The sequence below is a fragment of the Semicossyphus pulcher genome, unplaced genomic scaffold, assembly GCF_022749685.1.
Source record: "Semicossyphus pulcher isolate SPU_LCO1_2020_fin unplaced genomic scaffold, fSemPul1.0.p SCAF_18, whole genome shotgun sequence".
NCBI classification, from domain to species: domain Eukaryota; kingdom Metazoa; phylum Chordata; class Actinopteri; order Labriformes; family Labridae; genus Semicossyphus; species Semicossyphus pulcher.
In genome coordinates this window covers 1914488-1933283 of record NW_027211691.1, presented here as the reverse complement: position 1 = coordinate 1933283, position 18796 = coordinate 1914488, and the positions used below count along the sequence as shown (strand labels likewise).

At 42.8% G+C, this 18796-nt stretch overlaps 1 protein-coding gene across 1 annotated transcript in view; it reads left to right on the top strand.

Moving 5' to 3' along the window:
- adarb2 (adenosine deaminase RNA specific B2 (inactive)) overlaps positions 1–18796 on the top strand; it is a 213067-nt gene that overhangs the window by 165945 nt on the left and 28326 nt on the right. The window contains exon 4 of the mRNA XM_069667522.1: positions 10692–10806. Within this exon, the coding sequence (XP_069523623.1) occupies positions 10692–10806 (115 nt within the window). The remainder of the gene's footprint in view (positions 1–10691; positions 10807–18796) is intronic.

Genomic DNA, 18796 nt, shown 5'->3' with positions numbered 1-18796 from the left:
CTTTATGTAACCAGGTAAAACTTTTTGTAACCAGGTAAACCTTTGTTAGGTTGGATGCAGGCAGTTGATAAAACGGAGAAGACCCCTGAACATGTCTGACATTACAAAAACACTTGACCCTCTTTTTAATGTCTGTTCTGAACCATCAGGATCAGTGACGGCTCAGTGGAATAACCTGATGCAGAGAACTCGGGTGAAAAACATGGAAAACCCTGCAGAGGAGGCTGCTGAAGGTTATTTGAGAACCTGGCACACACAGTTTCCAGGTTACAAACAGGCTAAACATGGTCCCGGCCCTGATAGCGTCTCTGTTGTCTTACTGGCGGCTCTTGTTTGATCAGATGAAGAGAATTTAGACTGATAATGAGTTTCAGAGTCAGCGGCGCTTAACATCTGCGCTCGGTGGTTCTGATTCAGTGGCTTCAGTTCGTTTTGGCTTCAGCGTTTGGATTCATTTCCCAAATTAATGTTTGGATTCAGGCTTAAGAGCATTAGAGGCCCCGAACAGATGTAACCAATCAGAGGACGGATGAAGTTAGCTGTGACCAAAGTTTGGGTTAGACTGTTTGATTTCAGTTTAATGTCATGCAGGAATTACTGGGTGCTGGTGTAAACATATGTGCTCATTACTCCCAACACTTTCCTTCCCAAGGCAGCAACGTTTCTCTTCATACATGTCTGACTGTTTCCCGAGCACTGTTCAAAGACTGACAAGCTGACAAAGTGCTGCACCTTCTTCTCATTTCTACAATTTGAGATACGAGAACCTCGCCTGGTTTTACACTGAAACCTTAATATTTAGAGTGTCTAAACATCTAAATAATATGACTCAGAGTCTGACGTCAGCATGTTAATTTGCTTGCAGGCTGGCATGTTAGTGGTGTATAGTTTTCCATTGTCAGCAGCTTGGAAAAGAACTTGACACAAGATAAATCAATAAAGCTAACCCGGTTCAGTTTCTCGTATTCATGCTCCAACAACAACGAAGACAGCAGCAGGATTATTGGCCTGTTAGAAGTCCAGGTCTTGCAGGGCCTTCCAGAGGCTTCGTCCATTTTCCTCAGTTCTTTAAGATCGGTATTTAAGTCACTCTAGCTGCTTTCCCACTGGTCAAAAATCCTGCTAACACTCGGCTTTTTTGCTTAGTGGGAAAGGTAACAATCTGCATTCAGACCCGGGTCAAATGACTCTGCAGTAGACCCGGGTAATTATCACCAGGCTTCAATCGGCATTGTTGGGAACACAAAACCCGTGTGGACACGCTAATCTCCGCCCCCTTTCCGGCGCGATGCTATGCTCCGTCGGTAACTTCTGCAACTCCTCGTCACCTCAGCTACGAATGTTGCCCGTCTCCGTCTTAGCAGCGCTCGAACATCGTTCCAGATTTGTCTGCGCCGAGTTTGATAAACAGACTGAATGAGTAACAGATACAATAAAGACCTAACCACCGTAACATCATCACTGTCTCCGGCGAGTTCGTGACGTCAGACGGTGACGCAGCAGAAAAGAGACCGACAGGAGGATACTTCACTGGCAATGGGAAAAGAGTCAACATGCTAAATTTAGGTGGGAAAGGGGTATCTGTTGAACAGTGCAGTCCAACACTTCAGAAAACTTCACTGGTCCCATCTCTCTGGCATGAAGGTCCGGGGTTTCAGGATTTAGCCCTGCCCCAAGAAAATAAGGATCAAAGCTTCTGCAACAAAAGAACCAGTCAAATACTGCCTGACGAAGAGTTAGCCTTCCTGGCAGCTTCCTGTTGCATGAACCCATTTTGCAAACTTAGCAGCCGACTTATAACCGGAAAAACAAAGAAGCAGGTCTGTTCAGCAGGAGTAGTTTGCAGAAGTGTACTGGAAGAAAAAACAGCCATTTTATTTGTGGCTTCCAGTGTAGTCAGCGGACATAACTCATCATGTTCAGGGCCTAGACTTCCTCTACTGTTTGCTGGTCGTTGTTTACAGTCTGACAAGCAACCTTCTGTTTTTGCCTGACAACACAAAATATTACCTTTGATCTCTTGCTGGGGGCATTAATGTCGGTACCAAATTTTGTTCCAATCCGTCAAGAGTTCTGGGAACCATCGTCATGGTGGTCGCTGTTGAGAGCCTTCAGTGGGTAAAAGCGTTGGCTCACCTGACTCCGCGCTGCTAGCACGGCTAACAGTCTTGTTTTGGTGTCCTTGTCGAGGGTTTCTTTGCTGCGCAGTTAGAACGGTTCCTTACAGAAGAACTGGGCCACAGGGATTGATTGTGGCCCCGATTGGAGAACAGAAAAGAGATAATGATCCACTTCTATGTTTAGCTTCATCGCTGGGTAGAAGTGTCCTTGGTTTTGGGGTGAGGCCATCCTTCTTGTGGCAGACTCTGATCCTCACCGTCTGGGCTTCCACCTTTTCACGCCTAATGAGGAGTCTCTGCTTGAGCTCTGCTTTGCTGTTGGAAACCTGTGGTGAGGCATCCCGTCTCCCCCCATTTTCCTCACCCGTACTGGGGGGGGGAGAAGGTGGGACGAACTGAGGCAAAGACAGATCAATTGCAGGATCTCTCTCCCTCGTGTTCTCCTTCATGTGCCTTTGTTCTCACTCGCCAATATCAAGCGTGAGCTTTAAAAGGGAAAAACCTCCCCGTATGCTGACGATGCCCCGCTGCTCGGGCTAAAAGTTTGACACACAAACACGCACACACTGAGAGAAATCTGGTCCACAGGCTGCAGGGCCATCTGGCCTTCGCAAAGCAAAAGGTTGGATGTAGTTGGAGGCGAGGTGCTGGAGTGTTTCACAGCTCTCTGAATCTGTACACAGTCCAACGTCTCTGGGTTGTCATTGCGTGACACCACGGCGTCTTTTCTACTGTCAACAGAAGACAACAGAAGAATTCGCAGCTCTGACATGTTGTCTTTTCCTCTTGTGATAGAGATCTGGAGGACAGACAGAAGGAGATTCAGGAGTGAGAGTGATTCTCGGTGTCGTATGGAGAACAAACAAGAGGGAAATCTGTCTCGCCACGAGGAGTATGCCTTTCTGAGAGTCTAAAAAGCCCCCGGAGGCGACGCTTCCACCAAATGAATAGATATCCATTTTCAAAAGCCTCATGCTCTGCTCGGCGGCAGGCGAGGGACGGGGGAGAGGGGAGGGTGGGGGTGGTGAGGGGGGGAGATATCCAGGCAGAGGGCAGACACTATTAAAACTCGGGAGAATGAATTGTTAAATACCTCTATAAAGAAATATAAGACATGGCCCCATTTTTATGCTGCCTGGGCCGCTCTGCAGGCCGGTGATAAGGTGCCGGCTGAAGCCTGTGTGTGACTGTGTGTGTGTGTGTGTTTCCTGAGGGTGGGGTAAAATCAAGCCCACATCCATACTGAACATGAGCGGCGATGTTCGCGACACACATGGACACACACAATCAACATGGCCGCCTCCGTTTTACACTCTCACAACGTGCGGCAGCATATGGAGGACGTTATGAAGCCTTTAAATATAATCACTGATGAATCTGCAGTCGTCATTTCCCCGCGCGGCCTTCATGCTAAACTATAAATTATACTGTTTCTTCCTCTCACACACACACACACACACACACACACACACACACACACACACACTCATTGCTTCTGACTTCTAGGTCAGGCAGCAGCGGAGAAAATTTCCCCGTTGACATTTTGTGTTTCTGGCACAATATTGACTTCAGAGGGAGGCAGCAGGAGGACGGTTGGTGACATTCCACATTACCTCAGAGAGAGATGCAGAAATGTTTACGTGAACAAACAGGACGGGAGGGGGAGACAGAGGAGGGAGGACGGGGGGGAGGGAGGGAGGAAGGACGGGAGGGAGGGAGGGTGGGATGGACAGATACAAAAAATGGAGGAAATCTTTCCAAAATAGGTCAGCACACCGAGATCACTTTTATTTTCCTTTAGTCTTTCGGGTTTTTTGAAAAGCCTTTCTGCTATCTGAGCACACCTGTACTTAAAGCTTCTTTTATCACATGAACAATGAATTATATGAATACATGTATTTTAAGGAAGTCCCTTGTCATGACCACCTACAGAGAATACTCAACCAACTCTGCAGGTTCCCCTCAACTCTGCAGACACGAAGCATCTTTTAGCTTGATGTTTAAATGTTTTGTTTCAGGCTCACCATTGTCAGTTGTACACTACATATGAAGTGTGTTCAGACCAAAATAAAGTGATTTTCTCACAAGGTGCACTTGCACATAACGCTGGTGCAAAGATTCAAATCGAGGTGAATTTGCAGCAGGACACACAAAAGGGAACCAGCCGATCGAGGCATTCACTTTACAAGGTAGCAACAAACATGACACTCAGAATGAATGTTCTTGTTACATCATTTTTACAAGCAATCGTTTGCTAGCTTGTTCATCACGTCTCCTTAAAAGCACGTAACATGTCTGATGTTGCAGGTTAACCTAACTGGAGGCGATGTTAGAGTGCTGCTCCATGAGATGCATCACTCTTTTGAAAAGAAGCTAGCATTCTGGTTTTGCTGTGCTTACATGCGTAGATGGAGAAACCTCAAGCCTTGCAGGAGGGAATGACATCGTTTCACTCGTAGCTTATCTGGACTGTCTTTTTAGTGTGCTCGCTCCCTGTGTGCTCGCTCCCTGTGTGTTAGGAAGAGGTGTAAAGCTGGTTTAAACTGTGAAACGTTATGGTTAAGGTGTTTGTTTCCGTTTAAGTTGAGTTTAAGTTTAAGTCATTGCACACACATTGTTTCAGTGACTGTAGAAACACTAGTTCCACCTCGGTTACGTTGCAGGACATCTTGATACTTTGCTTACCTAAGACAGGAGTTATATTTATCCACCTTCACACTCAACATTGTTTGTGCAGTATAATTACTGTATACTAATGTATGGCTAGCTAACAACATCCCGTAAACAATTTAAAACATATGGATAAATAAACCATCCATCCATTATTTATACCACTTATCCTGTTCAGGGCCGCAGGGGGGTGGAGCCTATCCCGGCTGTCATTGGAGCGAGAGGCGGGGTTATACACTCGACTGATCGCTAGTTAATCACAGGGCTTTGATAAATAAACCCTGCAATAACAATTAAGTATTCAATTCTATTCTAACAATTATAAAATAACAGCAGGATATGGACTTCCCTTAAGCCACCCTTTAAAACAGCAGTTGAACTGATCAGGGATCAGACTCGAGGTGCCTCTTCTGTGTAAGAAGATGAGTTTAAAGAGCTGGAGCTGCTTTTTCCTCTCACTTTAAGAAGAATAAGAATGACGCCTCATCCATCTGCCTCGGATGCATGGATTGACTGAGTATAAATGGGGTCAAAGGCCACTGGATCTGTTTGAGTGTTCTGTTCTTCAGCACCTCTTCTTCATTAAGGCTGATTAGAGACCTGCTGCAGTCGATCTCCTCCGATGCAGCTGTAACCGTCTCTAAATAACCACTGCTGCTTGTTTTCTGCTCCCCGAGGACGCTCGGAGGAGTTTCACAGTAAATTGGTTAGAACTAATGCAGGAGAGACTCCAGGTGGGGCGAGAAACACAACACGCTGCAGCAGCTTCTACCTGAGCTGTATGCTGAGCGGGGCTGACATCAGTTACCTGGAAGTCCCACATGCGGCTTCTTGGAGCAGCGTTAACCTTGATGCTCATCCGAGAGGAAGTCGGTCTCTGCTGCACGCCGGCCTCCGCTCGCTGTGTCGCAGGTCGAGCTGATGATCTGTCTGACGGAGGAGCGAGGTCCTTGGCCCCGTTTTTCTGCCACATTAGGCCCACAGTGAAGGTGGCATCAACTCCCCGCTGAGGAAAGAGTGTGAGTGTGTGTGTTAGGAAAAATGATAGGAGAGAAGTGCAGGTGCAGGCGGATATTTAGATATGAGCTGATGTAAACACAGAACAAATCGCAGCCTGTTTCCTTCATGTTGTTTCATCACGCCTGCTCACATGATGAGGAAATTATAGGCTCTGACTCACTGTTGGCTCCTCGGCCCTGGCACATCACTGGCCTCTATCACAAACAGACATGAGAGGGAAAGCTGATAACGCAGGAGGAGGAGGAGGAGGAGAGAGAGGGGGGGGGGAGGAATGAAAGGCGAGACCAGAATCTGAAGCGTCAGACTGAAAAAGGCTGAAAGAGGAAACGTGGATTGTCGTAGAGGTGAAGGAGGAAAAAAGGAGGAGGAGGAGGAGGAGGAGGAGGGGGGAGAAAAAGCCGGGCCGTGTGCCAGGGTCTATTCCACCTTTGCTCTCAGGTCTCTCTGAGCTGCCACCTCCTCTCACCTCTGTAATGTCATCAATGAAAAGGCCTTTAGGAGGATGGAGGACTTGACTCTGGGTTCAGATTGTGACCGACACCAGCTGACGCTGCCAAGCCAAGCAGGATTCTGCTGCGATTAATTGGATGTCACTTTCAGGTACAAGAACAAGGCCACATTTCTGTTTCTCTGCTGCTGCTGAATCAGAAAATTCTGCAGCGTTTGAACCGATGAAACCTGGAGAATAACTTGAAAGGAGGCTGATGTTCTGTCAGGAGGCGCAGGGTTTTTACTTTCAGGATTAAAGAAAGATTGAATTGATTTTTGGCAACAGCTTTGAATACTTTACAAACTTTAATGAATATTTGGCCTCAACTTTGGACTACTTTTAATATTAATTAATGTGTTCATTGTTTTGATCAAAATCTCAGAACCAAGGGTGATCATTGTTTTGTCCCATCAACCGACGCAACCAAAAGAAATAAACACAGAAATTTAAATTGCTCTCATTTTTAGAAGTGAAATTAATTCATGTTTGGAATTTTTGCCTTGATAAACGACTGAAATGACGAATTAATTATGAAAATAGTTCCCGATTATTGGAAGAGCAAAGAAGGTTTTCCTGAAATGTTGGATTTTTGAAGTTAAACTCTTTAAAAAACCTGAAAAGGAAGTTTAAAGTTATAATCTCTCAATAAGTTTCAGACTGTTTGCCTCATCTGAGCGTCGAGTTTGTTTCTTCATCTTTGGATTTTCACTTCTTGTTGAAGTTGTATCTGTAGTCATCCATCTTCCATCAAAAGCAGCCGCTTAGTTCCGCCTACCCTCTCTGGCAGACCAACCACTGCTGGATGATGGAAAACGCGTCACTAACTGGGCGCCGCCACCGACACCCAGCCCATAATAATACTATATACTGCAAATGCAAAGGCTTCCATCAGTGGGCCATAGGCTCAGTCACCATCGTGTTACCTCATTCAGAGATAGATAGAGACTAACAGACATTTATTTACATGAAAATCTTCCAGATTGTTACTTTAAATCACTTAAATGATGACCCTTTGATAGACTATAGCAAAATAAACAAGGAAATATTTCAGATTAAGTCTTTAAAGTAGTTTTTAACCTTCATTTTCAAAAAAATGTATGCATTTTTCAGTCGTTACTTTTTGTTGAAAGTAGACGTCCTTGTCGCATAAATTGACTTGTGAGCGTTTGAAGTCGATCTGAATCTGCCCCTCTCTTTGGTTTCTCTCTTCATTTTGTTTCTGTCACTGAGACATGAGCTGCAGTCAGAGTGAGAGCTGCACAGGCCTGCTCTGAGACGGGACGGATCATCCAAGCATAAAGTAAACAGCATGAAACAAAAAGTTCAGGGGAATAATTTTCATGTCCTCGTTTCCGGCTGTTAAAGAGAATAACACTCGCCTGTCATGTTTCTGTTACTGAGCTCGATTAAGTGCATCACAGCATCCTTTGACCTTTGACTTTTCACACCTCACTGTTCCTCTTCTGTTCTGTTTAATATAAATCTTCAGTCAGACACCAGAGTCACAGCAACAATATGTCCAATATGCCCGCCGCCCACCACACCACCTTCACCGCCAGCTCCAACTGTGAGAGCATTTCACAGCCCTGTGGACGGCTATAATGTGCAATATGCTCGCTAATTCACTCGCTCTCTGCCTCTCGCTGTCTGCTTTAATCTCTCTCCTCCTCTCTCCTCTCTCTCTCCTCCTCTCTCTTTACATCTGCTGATGTCCTTTCAGCTAACGGGGGCTCAGTCTGTCCAAAAGGCCCTCTCTGCCTCCGTCTCCCAGTGATCCGTTTATGCTCTACAGTGGGCGTGAAGGCCGCTGGGAGACTAAGCTCTTAATTACCAGCAGAGTAAAGAGCATTAAAGGTTGTGAGAGGCGTGATATGATACACATGTCTCTGCAGCATCTGTTGAACACTGTGGATTTACTGTAATGTTGATGCTCATGTCAGAAAATATATTCAATTTGCACGGATGTTGTGATTTTCTTGAGTTGCAGTTTCACACAGTCAGATGGCGTCAGAGGAAGCTTGGCAGAAACATCCATACATGCAGCGTTAAATAGGACACTTTGTAGTGTAACCTAACACTCTGTATGTATTCTCAGTATGACAGCTATTACATGTTTTTCCATCCTGGATGAGGTCCCCTCTGTTGATCTTCTCCAGGCGTCTTTCTCATTCCTCTTAATAGACATAAACTTTTCATTATGCTAGAAAAATATGTCTTACTGCTTTCTGATGCTGAAAGTTTCAGGGCTGTTTCAGCTCTAATCGCAAAGCAAAAAGCGTAAAGCACTTCCTGTTTTTCCTCTTTGGTTGGTGTGTTTTGCTCTTGTTTTTTTAAACAGGAAATCCATCAATTTATTCTTTCAGTTAAACCAATTTTGATGAACTTTCAAGCAAAGTTTTAAAAAAAGGATTGGCATAATTTTAGGCTGTTAGCCTGTATCTTATTTTGAAGGGTAATATCAGAAGTGCAGCCAGTCGCATGTGCACTCAGAGCACTTTTCAGAGTCCTGATAGTTGTGACAAAGTGGTGCTGATGTTCCAAACATGAAGTATTTCGTGTTTGTGAAACCTATACTAATGTATTGGTAGCTGTTTAGTGTGCTTGTGCATTCTTACTAGGCAGGAGATCTCGCATGTTCTCGCGAGGTACATGTATGCTATGCTTCCATGCTACCGGGTGTGTTCAATAAATACAGCTCCCGCTCGAGTTGTGTTTGCCTCCGGTGCATCAGTTACAAGCAATAACTTCCTTATGTTATTCTTCACACGTTCCTCATTTTAGTGCAGGCGGCTGCTGCTCTTCTGATATTTATAATATTTAGGCTAACAACAGAAATAACAACTCGTAATACTACGTCTTTCTTTCGTAATACCATGCCTTTATTCTCATAAAATTACGACTTTAGTCTCGTAATCTGTATTAATTTTTTCTTTAATGTGGCCCTGATACTCCGTCGTACTCTTAAACCTGGTGACAAATGAGAAAACAGTTTGGTTACGTTCAGGCACCAAAACTACACTTTGGTTTTGGTAATAAAAAATGTGGTTTGGGTTAAAATAAGAGCTTTACATCAGTAAACGTATTTCACGCTACATTGTGTGAAGTTACTTTAAGTATGTAACGTAAAGTGTTGTGCAAGTTCACACTGTAAAAGAGCTAGCTAAAAGTTCAGTTCATCCATCCACCGATTATCTACCGCTTATCCTGTTCAGGGTCGTGGGGTTATCCCAGCTGTCATTGGGTGAGAGGTGGGGTTACACCTGGACAGGTCTCCTGTCAATCACAGGGCTGACACACAGAGACAGACTTTCACGCTCACATTCACACCTATGGGCAATTTAGAGTCACTGATGAACCTAACGAGCATGTCTTTGGACTGTGGGAGGAAGCCGGAGTACCCGGAGGGAACCCACGCACGGGGAGAACATGCAGACTCCACACAGAGAGGCCCACTACGTCTGAACCGGGATTCAAATTAATAACTGGTCACCATGCAGGCTAAGTTCAGTTCACAAAGATCAAAATGAACTAGTCCTCCTATGCTTCCATCCCTAGCCCTCAATCATTGCTAATGATTTTGTTGTTGTCATATTCTTGTTGGCCGGATGCTTCACCTCGATGTGTCGTATCAAATTCGTAGCTGATGTGACGTTCAGACTTGTTTTTTCAGACCCACAATTAGCATAGAAATGTGAGATTTTTCCCCGTTGGAATCTGAACTGATTTGTTGATTCAACTCCTTCAGATGTTCATGAGAACTGGCTTCATCTGTACCTGTAGCTGCATTGTCTGAACTGCTAGCAGCATTAGCCGTGCCGAATGCACGCTGGGTGTTTGACTCCGACTACGCTCACATTCTCGTTCATGAGTTGCAAACTGATTTGTTCAGTTCACTGTTACCAAAAATTTGAGCATGTTCAATGAACGCCCTCTTTTAGCGCATTCAGGCACAACACTGGTACAGTGAATATGTCAACTTTAACATCTCTACAGCCTGAAGGTTATGTAACTCAGACTGAAGCCTTCGCTTTCATCTGCAGAAAGATTGAGGCTCCAGCACCTTTGGCATTTATCTGTTTAAATTTAAACAACAATCTCCTGCAGGACGTCTACTTACATATGGTGACATTTACTATCTTCGATATGTTTAAAAATCATAACATTTAGAGTTACATGGCATGTAGTGTTGTAAAAATCCCTCCTATGATGTGTGTGATTGATTTCTGTATGTACATGTATCCGAACAGGTAAGTTAACCTTTGAGACAATCTCCAGAAACTCCCAGTATTTAGACGTTTTAGGAAGACTGGAATACGATGCAGCAGAATGAACCCTGTGCAGTCAGAGTGTTTGTGTCTGTTAGAAATTAAGGGAGCGATTGTGTTTTTCAGGACTTTGCCGATTCAATATTCCACTTGGTGAGGGAGAAGTACCGGGCGCTGGTGGGCGGCTGCAGTCCTGTGCACGCCCGACACAAATCCCTGGCAGGCATCGTAATGACCCGAGGTATGGCAAATTTCATTGACTTTTATATTTCACTTTGAATTATTGAAGCGGTGCAATATAAAGAGAGGGAGGGAGAGAGAGACAGAGAGAGGACGAGGAACGAGAAAGGGAAGGAATTGTAGATTTGGAGGGAAATGATAAACTGGAGGTGGGAGGAGAGACTCCGTGCTGCACCTGGAGAATATACCTTCCTGATAAATTATTGACTGTTCAGAGTCTCTGAGGAGAATGAGACATGCTAGTGAGTGTCAGTCATCCTCTGCAGGCCGGACTCGCTGTGCTCAGCCAGCTCTGACAGCAGTTCCAGATGTCACAGTGGAAATCTTAACTAGATCAGCTTAAAACTTAATCTGAACCCCAGCTGAGTGACACAGACGGAGGAGGAGGAGGAGGAAGCTGCTCCTCTCCTGCAGCATGAAACAATGACTTATTACTACACATTCATCTTTCATGCTTTATTTATCTTTCATGTGCTGTGTTTGTTGCTCATTACATCTGGGCCTCCCACAACTACACAAAACACACACACAGAACCACACTTTCCTGTCTTTAAACACCCCGACACACACACACACACACACACTCAGCATCTCTCATATTGTGCTCTGAAGCACAAAAGAGAAACAGAATGGTGTCATAAAATGTGTACTGTCATTTTCTATTAATAAAAAAACTGTATAACATTAAAATAAGCTAAGTGATGTCCAAAGTTGTTGTCGTTAGCTAGCTTCTGTTGCTGTCAGTCGTTGGTGTTAGCGTGCTTGTTTTTAGCCATTATTGGTAGCTCTCTTTGATGTTAGCTGTTGTTGTTAGTCTGTGTTTTGGAATAATGTGCCGTTGAGAGTCGTTAGTATCCACTGGATTAGCATGTTAGCCACAGTTTTTGGTGTTAGCTAGCTTAATGTATTATAGCCATTGTTGTTGTTATAAGTCGTAGGTGGTAGTTGGCTAAGTGTGTTATTAGCTTGTGTTGTTAGATGTTGGTTTTAGCTGGTTTAATGCAATATTACTGTAGCAGTTCTGCATTGTTGTGAGTTAGCTTAGCGTGTTATCAGCTGCTTTATTACATGTTGGATTTAGTTAGCTTACATTGTTATTAGTTGTTGTTAAGTTTTAACTTAATAGTTTTTGGTGTTAGCCCGGTAAACATGTGTTATTAAGTTGTTGTTAGCTGTTGTCGTTAGTTATTGACGTTAGCTGGTTAAACACAATACTAGCCACTGTTGTTGTTGTTATTCATTTTGTGAGTTAGCTTAGCATGGTATTAGCTGTTATTACTGTTTTTATTACTTGTTGCATTTAGCTAGCTTTTCATTATTAGTTGTTGTTAAGTTTTAACTTAATAGTTCTTTGTGTTAGCCCGTTAAACATGTTTTTAGCTGTTGTTGTTAGCCGTTGTGGATAGTCCTTGGATTACTAAAGATGTTTTTACTTATTGTTGGTGACTATTTTTGGTTTTTGACTTTGGTGTTAGCTTGTTACAGGTTGTTAGCAGTCATTGGTGTTAACGTAGTTGCGTGTGTTAGCTAGCTAAACATGTCATAAGTTGGTTTTAGTATCTTCTATTAGCCTTAACTGTTTAAGGTAGAAGAGTATGTTTTGTTGCTATCAAAAGAAAGTTATCAGAGAAAGATTTTTTGGTCAGCTAGGCCGCATGTTTAAGTGGTAACCAGTTAGCTTGTCGTTAGCTAACATATTAGTAGTTGAGGATGCGCACTGTTGATTTTAAGACAGAAGTTATTAAGCTAGCTTTTGGGCTGTGTTGACTGTGTGGGTGCAGGTAGAGACAGGGGTGGTGCTCCCTGCTATCATTCCTTGCTAACACCCAGTAACACTCTGCTCCAATGTCATCTTTGTGAATGAACTTCGACCTTTAGACCAAATAATATATCGAATATCATAAACACAAATGCCAAATACACAGAAGTGCAACTTTAATATTTCAACTGAGCTTCTAAAGAAATGCCTATCCAACATTTAGCATATTTCACCTTCCATATAAATCACTAAAATCCTCCTCTAAACCACAAGAAATAAATAATAAATAAAATACAGCTGATAGAAATAAAATAGAAACATTGCAACAAAGGACATTCAGTTGACACATACAACCTTAAATTTGTGTGGGCTATGATACCAAAATGACCACACACACACAAATGCGCACAGGTCTGCGGACACACACACACTCAGAGCAGTGTTATCTCCCTGTGTGGCTGCAGGCTGTGGGGGTGCAGGGGTCAGGGAGGAGGGGTTGGTATCTCTGCTGTCTTTGGAGTGCTGCAGCTCATCAGTTCAGACTTCAGTGAGACCGGCGCTCATCCCGACCTAATCCAATCCCTCTCCTCTGCTCGGCCTCCCAGTAATTGCTTCTGTTTGTTTATTAATAGCCCCCGTTATCTTCAGAGATCCAGACCGAGAGCTGCCAAGTATTCTCAGCGAGGCGGCGGCGGCAGCAGCGGTGAGGTGGCCGGCGCTCGTACAGTCAGACACCAGAACTTGACAGGAACACTGGGGAGTCCTGTTCTCTGTCACCCCCTCCTTCCCTCTCTTTCTGTCCCTCTTTGCCTTTGCCTGGAGAATATTAATCAGGGTCCGTCTTTGAACCGTAGACACACAGCGACACCCCCCACCCTCACTGGAGTCCCGCCGAGACAGTTGAGCCGCAACCTGAGTGAGATTAGCCTCGCCACCAGGCTGAGAGCCGCGAGACGACCGCCAAAGTAAACCGCCTGCACACATTGTCAAACAGGGTGGAAAATCTCATTTGAATCGATCTGAGATAGCATTGGCTGCCTGGAGATGGTAAACAGAGCTCAGATGTGCTCAGAGACATGAAAAATCAGGGACGTCCACACTGCAAAATCTTAAAAAGACCCTCCTTCCTCCTCTTCTTTAACTTGTTTGTTGCACGGGATGAGAAAGGCGTCTTCTGAGGCTTTTAATTCAGCGGGGTGATGAGACTCCGAGTGGGGAAATACCACAGGGACTCAAAGAGGAGATGAGAGCAAACAGTTTCAAACAAACTGATTACAAATGACGGTTAAGCCGTGCTTCTTAGTCTGCATATCCATTTTCAAACAGGGATTTTTCTCCACTCTTTATCTGTGTTTCCGGCTGCTGCAAATTTTAACGTTCAATAATCACATTGGGCGACAAAACAGCTTACTAAGAGGCAAAAACAGCCGAGATGTAGAGAGTGGAGAGAGATTTGAGAGCTTCGGCAGCCTTTCACAAAGACACCCTTATATGTTCAGAGCTGGTGAAGCTAATAAAGATTCAACAGGGCACAGTCTCACTCCTGCCAAGTTGTTTTCTCTGCAAGTGCTGATTTTCTGTGATTAAAATGACATTAATTAAACGATGACATTCAGAGTTATCAAGTGAAATCATCTTATAAAAGCACACATGAAAGATTGGACTTATAGAGCTGCGGATGAGTTTACTGAAAGTTGACCTTGAAGCTGATTGTGCTTCACAAGATGTTTTAATGTGAGCTTTATGTTTCTCAGAGATAATCGAAGCGTATTAAGAAACTTTTTCCTGTTTTTAACTCAGAGAGAACAAAGAGATTCAGATTAAAGCTTTGTAGTTTCGTGGTGTGAAAATGTGTCACTGTAAAGTTCACGGTCGTGTCGTTTATTTGGATGTTTTTGTCTGACTCTTCCAGTGGATCCAATTTAAGAGTGCCAGTAAAGTTTTTATAATCAGTGTCCTCAATTTAAAAACATGTAATTGGTTTATTGTTGGTGCTTTGACCTTCGTTAACCGGGACCGGCTGTGTGAGGTTTGAAGGTTACTGTATTCGAGTGGGGAAAAGTAAAAGATAAAAAAGTGCAAATGCTCATTTAAATGATTTAAAGCTGCAATCAAAAAAAAAGTACTAAAATATCAAAAGTAAAATGTTGCTTGTTTTGCTAAATCGGCCCTTCATAGTGTTTATTTCATTATGTATATTATTATGCTAATATTATTATTGCATTGACATGTAAACAGCATCATAATGGTGATGATGGTTTAACTGGTCCAGGTGGAGATATTTTGACTTTGATCTATATGTCGCATTTTGAACTGCAAAATCTCAGTCTTAGGTTTTTGACTCATAAAACAAATAAACTATTTCTCTGTCGTCTAGAAGTCAACTTATTTAAACATTTTCAAGAAATCAGAATCTCAAAAGAAGACATGAGAACAAAAAACTTTCTAAAAACTGAAACCTGAATACTTCTATTAAAACAGGTGGGAGTTATGCAGTGTTCATTTAGTTCACGAAAATTAAATGTTCATCAACAACCTTTTTTCCATGTCGAAGACGAGACGTCTGATAACATAAAAAACTCTGATGACACGTATGTTTTGTTTCTATTAACAAGACGAGATGGGACTCAAATGTTAGTGGTGGGCTGTCGACATTCAAAATCTGTGATTATTTAAAGTCCCAAGAACCAGTTAGAGACATCGGGTATCATGAAGGTGCTTGCAAACTTTATCTGTTAACTCCTGCTTCAGGCTCTGAGCGCGCTCACAGCACCACAAGGAGCGATCATCAGCTGCTTCAGTTTAAATAAGAAGCGATGAGTGATGCTGAAAAGTAATCTTTAGATGCTGTGTCCTCATCGCTCTTTTACTGTTTGGATCTGCTGATATTAAAGTGTTAATGTTACCTGAAGCAAACAGGTAAAAACGAGACGACGAGACTGGAGGTGGTCAATGAGTAAAATGTGAAGACTTTTTATCAACTAAAACTGGACTCAAATATTTCGAGTTGTCATTGACTAAAATTATAAAGGGTAAAAGTGTGACTGAGACTGAATCTAAAATAGCTGCCAAAATGAATGTTTAATTTATTTTTAATTTTAATTGGTATTTAACTGGTATTAAATCAGACTTTTAGACTTTTAGTAGTTTGCATTGCATGCAGTATGTTATATATTTATCCATGAAACCAGCTGCTGTCAGATGATGAAATGTTGTGGAGCGGGTTTATCGAGAAGCATAAATCAAAAACACCCATAAAGGACTTTAGGGAAGACTTTTATTGTGAAGGGATCCTTGTGTATTCTCAGTGGATATCCAAAGATGAGTCTGGTCCTTCTTAGTATTTATCACCGATCACCTTTGGTGCATTCTGTGAAAATAAGGGGAAATTACAAATAATTATTCAATCCTTTTTTGTCCTCACTCTGGCTTGGGTCTGGGCCTAAACGTATTTAACAGACAGTTTTTGTTTCTAGAGATCTAGAGTCTGAAAGATGCTGTACCTGCAGGTTGAGTGACATAGTATGTTGTGTTGCATTATGGGACATGTAGGATACAGTGTTTTTGGAGCTTGACATGTACTAGTCTCTCCGCCCCTCCCGTACCAAACGGAGAGTGTAAACATTGACTTTAACGTCCTTGTTTTTCTTGTGTGTCCTCGATTGACATCAGTGCATCATACTGTGTTTCTCCCAGAACAGTCCGGCCCCTTCAATCAGCGTCCTGGCCTCTTAAATCAAATATACATTTAGGTGAAGCAGTGTGGTCTAACAGCCTGATCGTCTGGCTCCCAGTCTGCTGCAGAGCTGGGTAATGTAGTGTGATGCAGGCTGGTGCTGAGAGGACACTTTGCCAACATGCAGACGGAGTTTTGGGGTGGAAGTGATGCAACATTAAGCAGAAACACAGAGGTTAAAGAGGCCGGAGCTGTTTGATAAATATGATCACTTATATTCTGATGTTAGAGAGAAAACGGGTTCAGCAAAGACATGTCAGGTTTTACATGCAGGCTACGTTTATTATCCAGACTTAAAACCTTAATACAGTTTAACATTTAGGTCTCAGAGCAGAGACCCATATATGGTCATAATATCCTGCTTTGTTAAAGGGGCCACTCGGCTGTCTTTTTCATGCAGGTCATAGTTTTGGAGGAAGTGGGGCATTAAAAGAAAGCATTAACCCGGCAGTCATGTGTTCCGGAGATGGTGAAAGTTCTCACTTTATGAAGCCGTTCTTCCAACTTTCATGTGTTCACTGGCTTTAATTTAAACATGGATGCTTCAGATAAAATGTGGTTCCCTTTATTCCTCATCTAACTCATCTCAATCACTTTACATAGACAGCAAATTACTTTTACTAACTAATACCATATTACAAATATACATGCAATAACATTGACTTGGAGCATCTTGTAAATAAAACGACAACATCCAAACAACAGAAGTGACAGGAAGAGAGCTCAAATATAGAGCAAGGTCTAAAACTAGTGCTGATAAATAAACAAGAGTTAATAAAACAGTAAAAGGAGTCTGTCCAAAAAAAAGAAAACCTTTGGAGGATTTATTCGTCTGATTAAGGGATGAATGATTTAGAATACTTTTACAAGCAGGTAAAACAAAACATCCTGATAGAGAAAATTCTCATCTCCTGGAGAAGCTAGAGAACCTGCAGCTTTCTGGAGGATTTGTTGGTTGCTAACAGAAAAAAAGATTTCAGATTTGTCTGTTTCACTTCAGTGATCTTTGAACAGATTTTTAAAAACTGCTCAGGCTGTTTCTGTCTGTTACTGTGAGCCTGTGAAACCAGCAGATAAAAGAAAAAGTCAGTAGACTCTCAGTCTCAGATCCCATCGGCTGTAGTCTGACGACGATACAGCCTCTGGGCACGCCTGTGAACATGCCGGGGCGTGCAGCCAGCGGTGAGCGATAAACCACTTCCTTTTCCACATGCTGCATTGTTCACAGAAAAACAGTTTTTAATGTGATTGACTTTCATTAACGGGTCTTAACTTTACTGAAACTACTTTTAAAATGCTCATTCGGATCGATTGAGGGCGGAGCCAGCATTTTTGATGCATTCGAGGAAGTCGGGAAATCTGAATGCTGAACGGCTTTCGTGAGACAGCGTCAAGGAATTTATCTCAAGTTGAATTTTATATCTAGAACAGATTGTTAGCCGTTAGCTGTTAGCATGCAGATGTCTGTTTATAGAGATTAATAAGAAGCGAAATCGTCGTCAGATGATGCTGATGGAGCCGGGATGTCATTACGGTGGATTACGTCCCGCCTGCTTTTGCTCTCCACACGGACTGTTTTTCCTGCATACGCCGCAGCCTGCTGATACGTGATTGGTCAGTATTACTACAAGCGTACTTCAGACAGAAAACAGAACACCTGACGTCCCGGAAATCTACGCCACTGCCTACAGATTCTACATGTGTAAGATTGATATAAACGAAGGATTCAGGACTGACTAAAAAGAATTGAATTTCTAGAGAATAAGAATTCTCGACAAAACTAGCTTCAGTATTCTCATCATATTTAAGGTGAACTTAGAAAATAGTACCCTATAGTATAAATAAATGTATTAAAGTGTCGTACCATAACCCAATATTTACTTTGTTGGCCATGTTTCTGTGTAATATAAAACCAACTCAGAGAGTCGTGTACAAAAATGTTCCTAGATTTTCCGAGCTGTTGTTCCAGCTGCAGGTGTTAGGATTCACGTTAATTTACACAATCAGATTTTTGTGCACAAGGAACAGACACACAAACACACGCTTAAAACACGGACAACAAGCTCGACACAGGGTCACATGAACATGAAGCTATTTACAGGCTTTCAGATATCAATATATATTAGAAGTGTTATACAGTATGTAGAAGCCAAAAGTGTGTCTTATGCTATGATTTTTTGGTACATTTAATGTCGCTGTGCTACTGCAGCTCAGGTATAACGGACAGGAAGTTTATGGTCTCGGTCAGGGCCACTCCTGGGTTAGCCACCTCAGCAGCTCAGTATTAGACTGAGCTGCTGTAACACTGTACATACACTGTATATTTATGAATGACACAATAAACACGATATCACTTGAAGACAGTTATTATTCTGTCACCACCTGAATGCAGCGTTTGTTACAGCGGTGACTTGTCATGGCCAAAGATTAGCTCACACACCTATTTTGAAAGCTGTGTATGCATGCCAAAACACAGAACAGTTTGGACTCCATCTG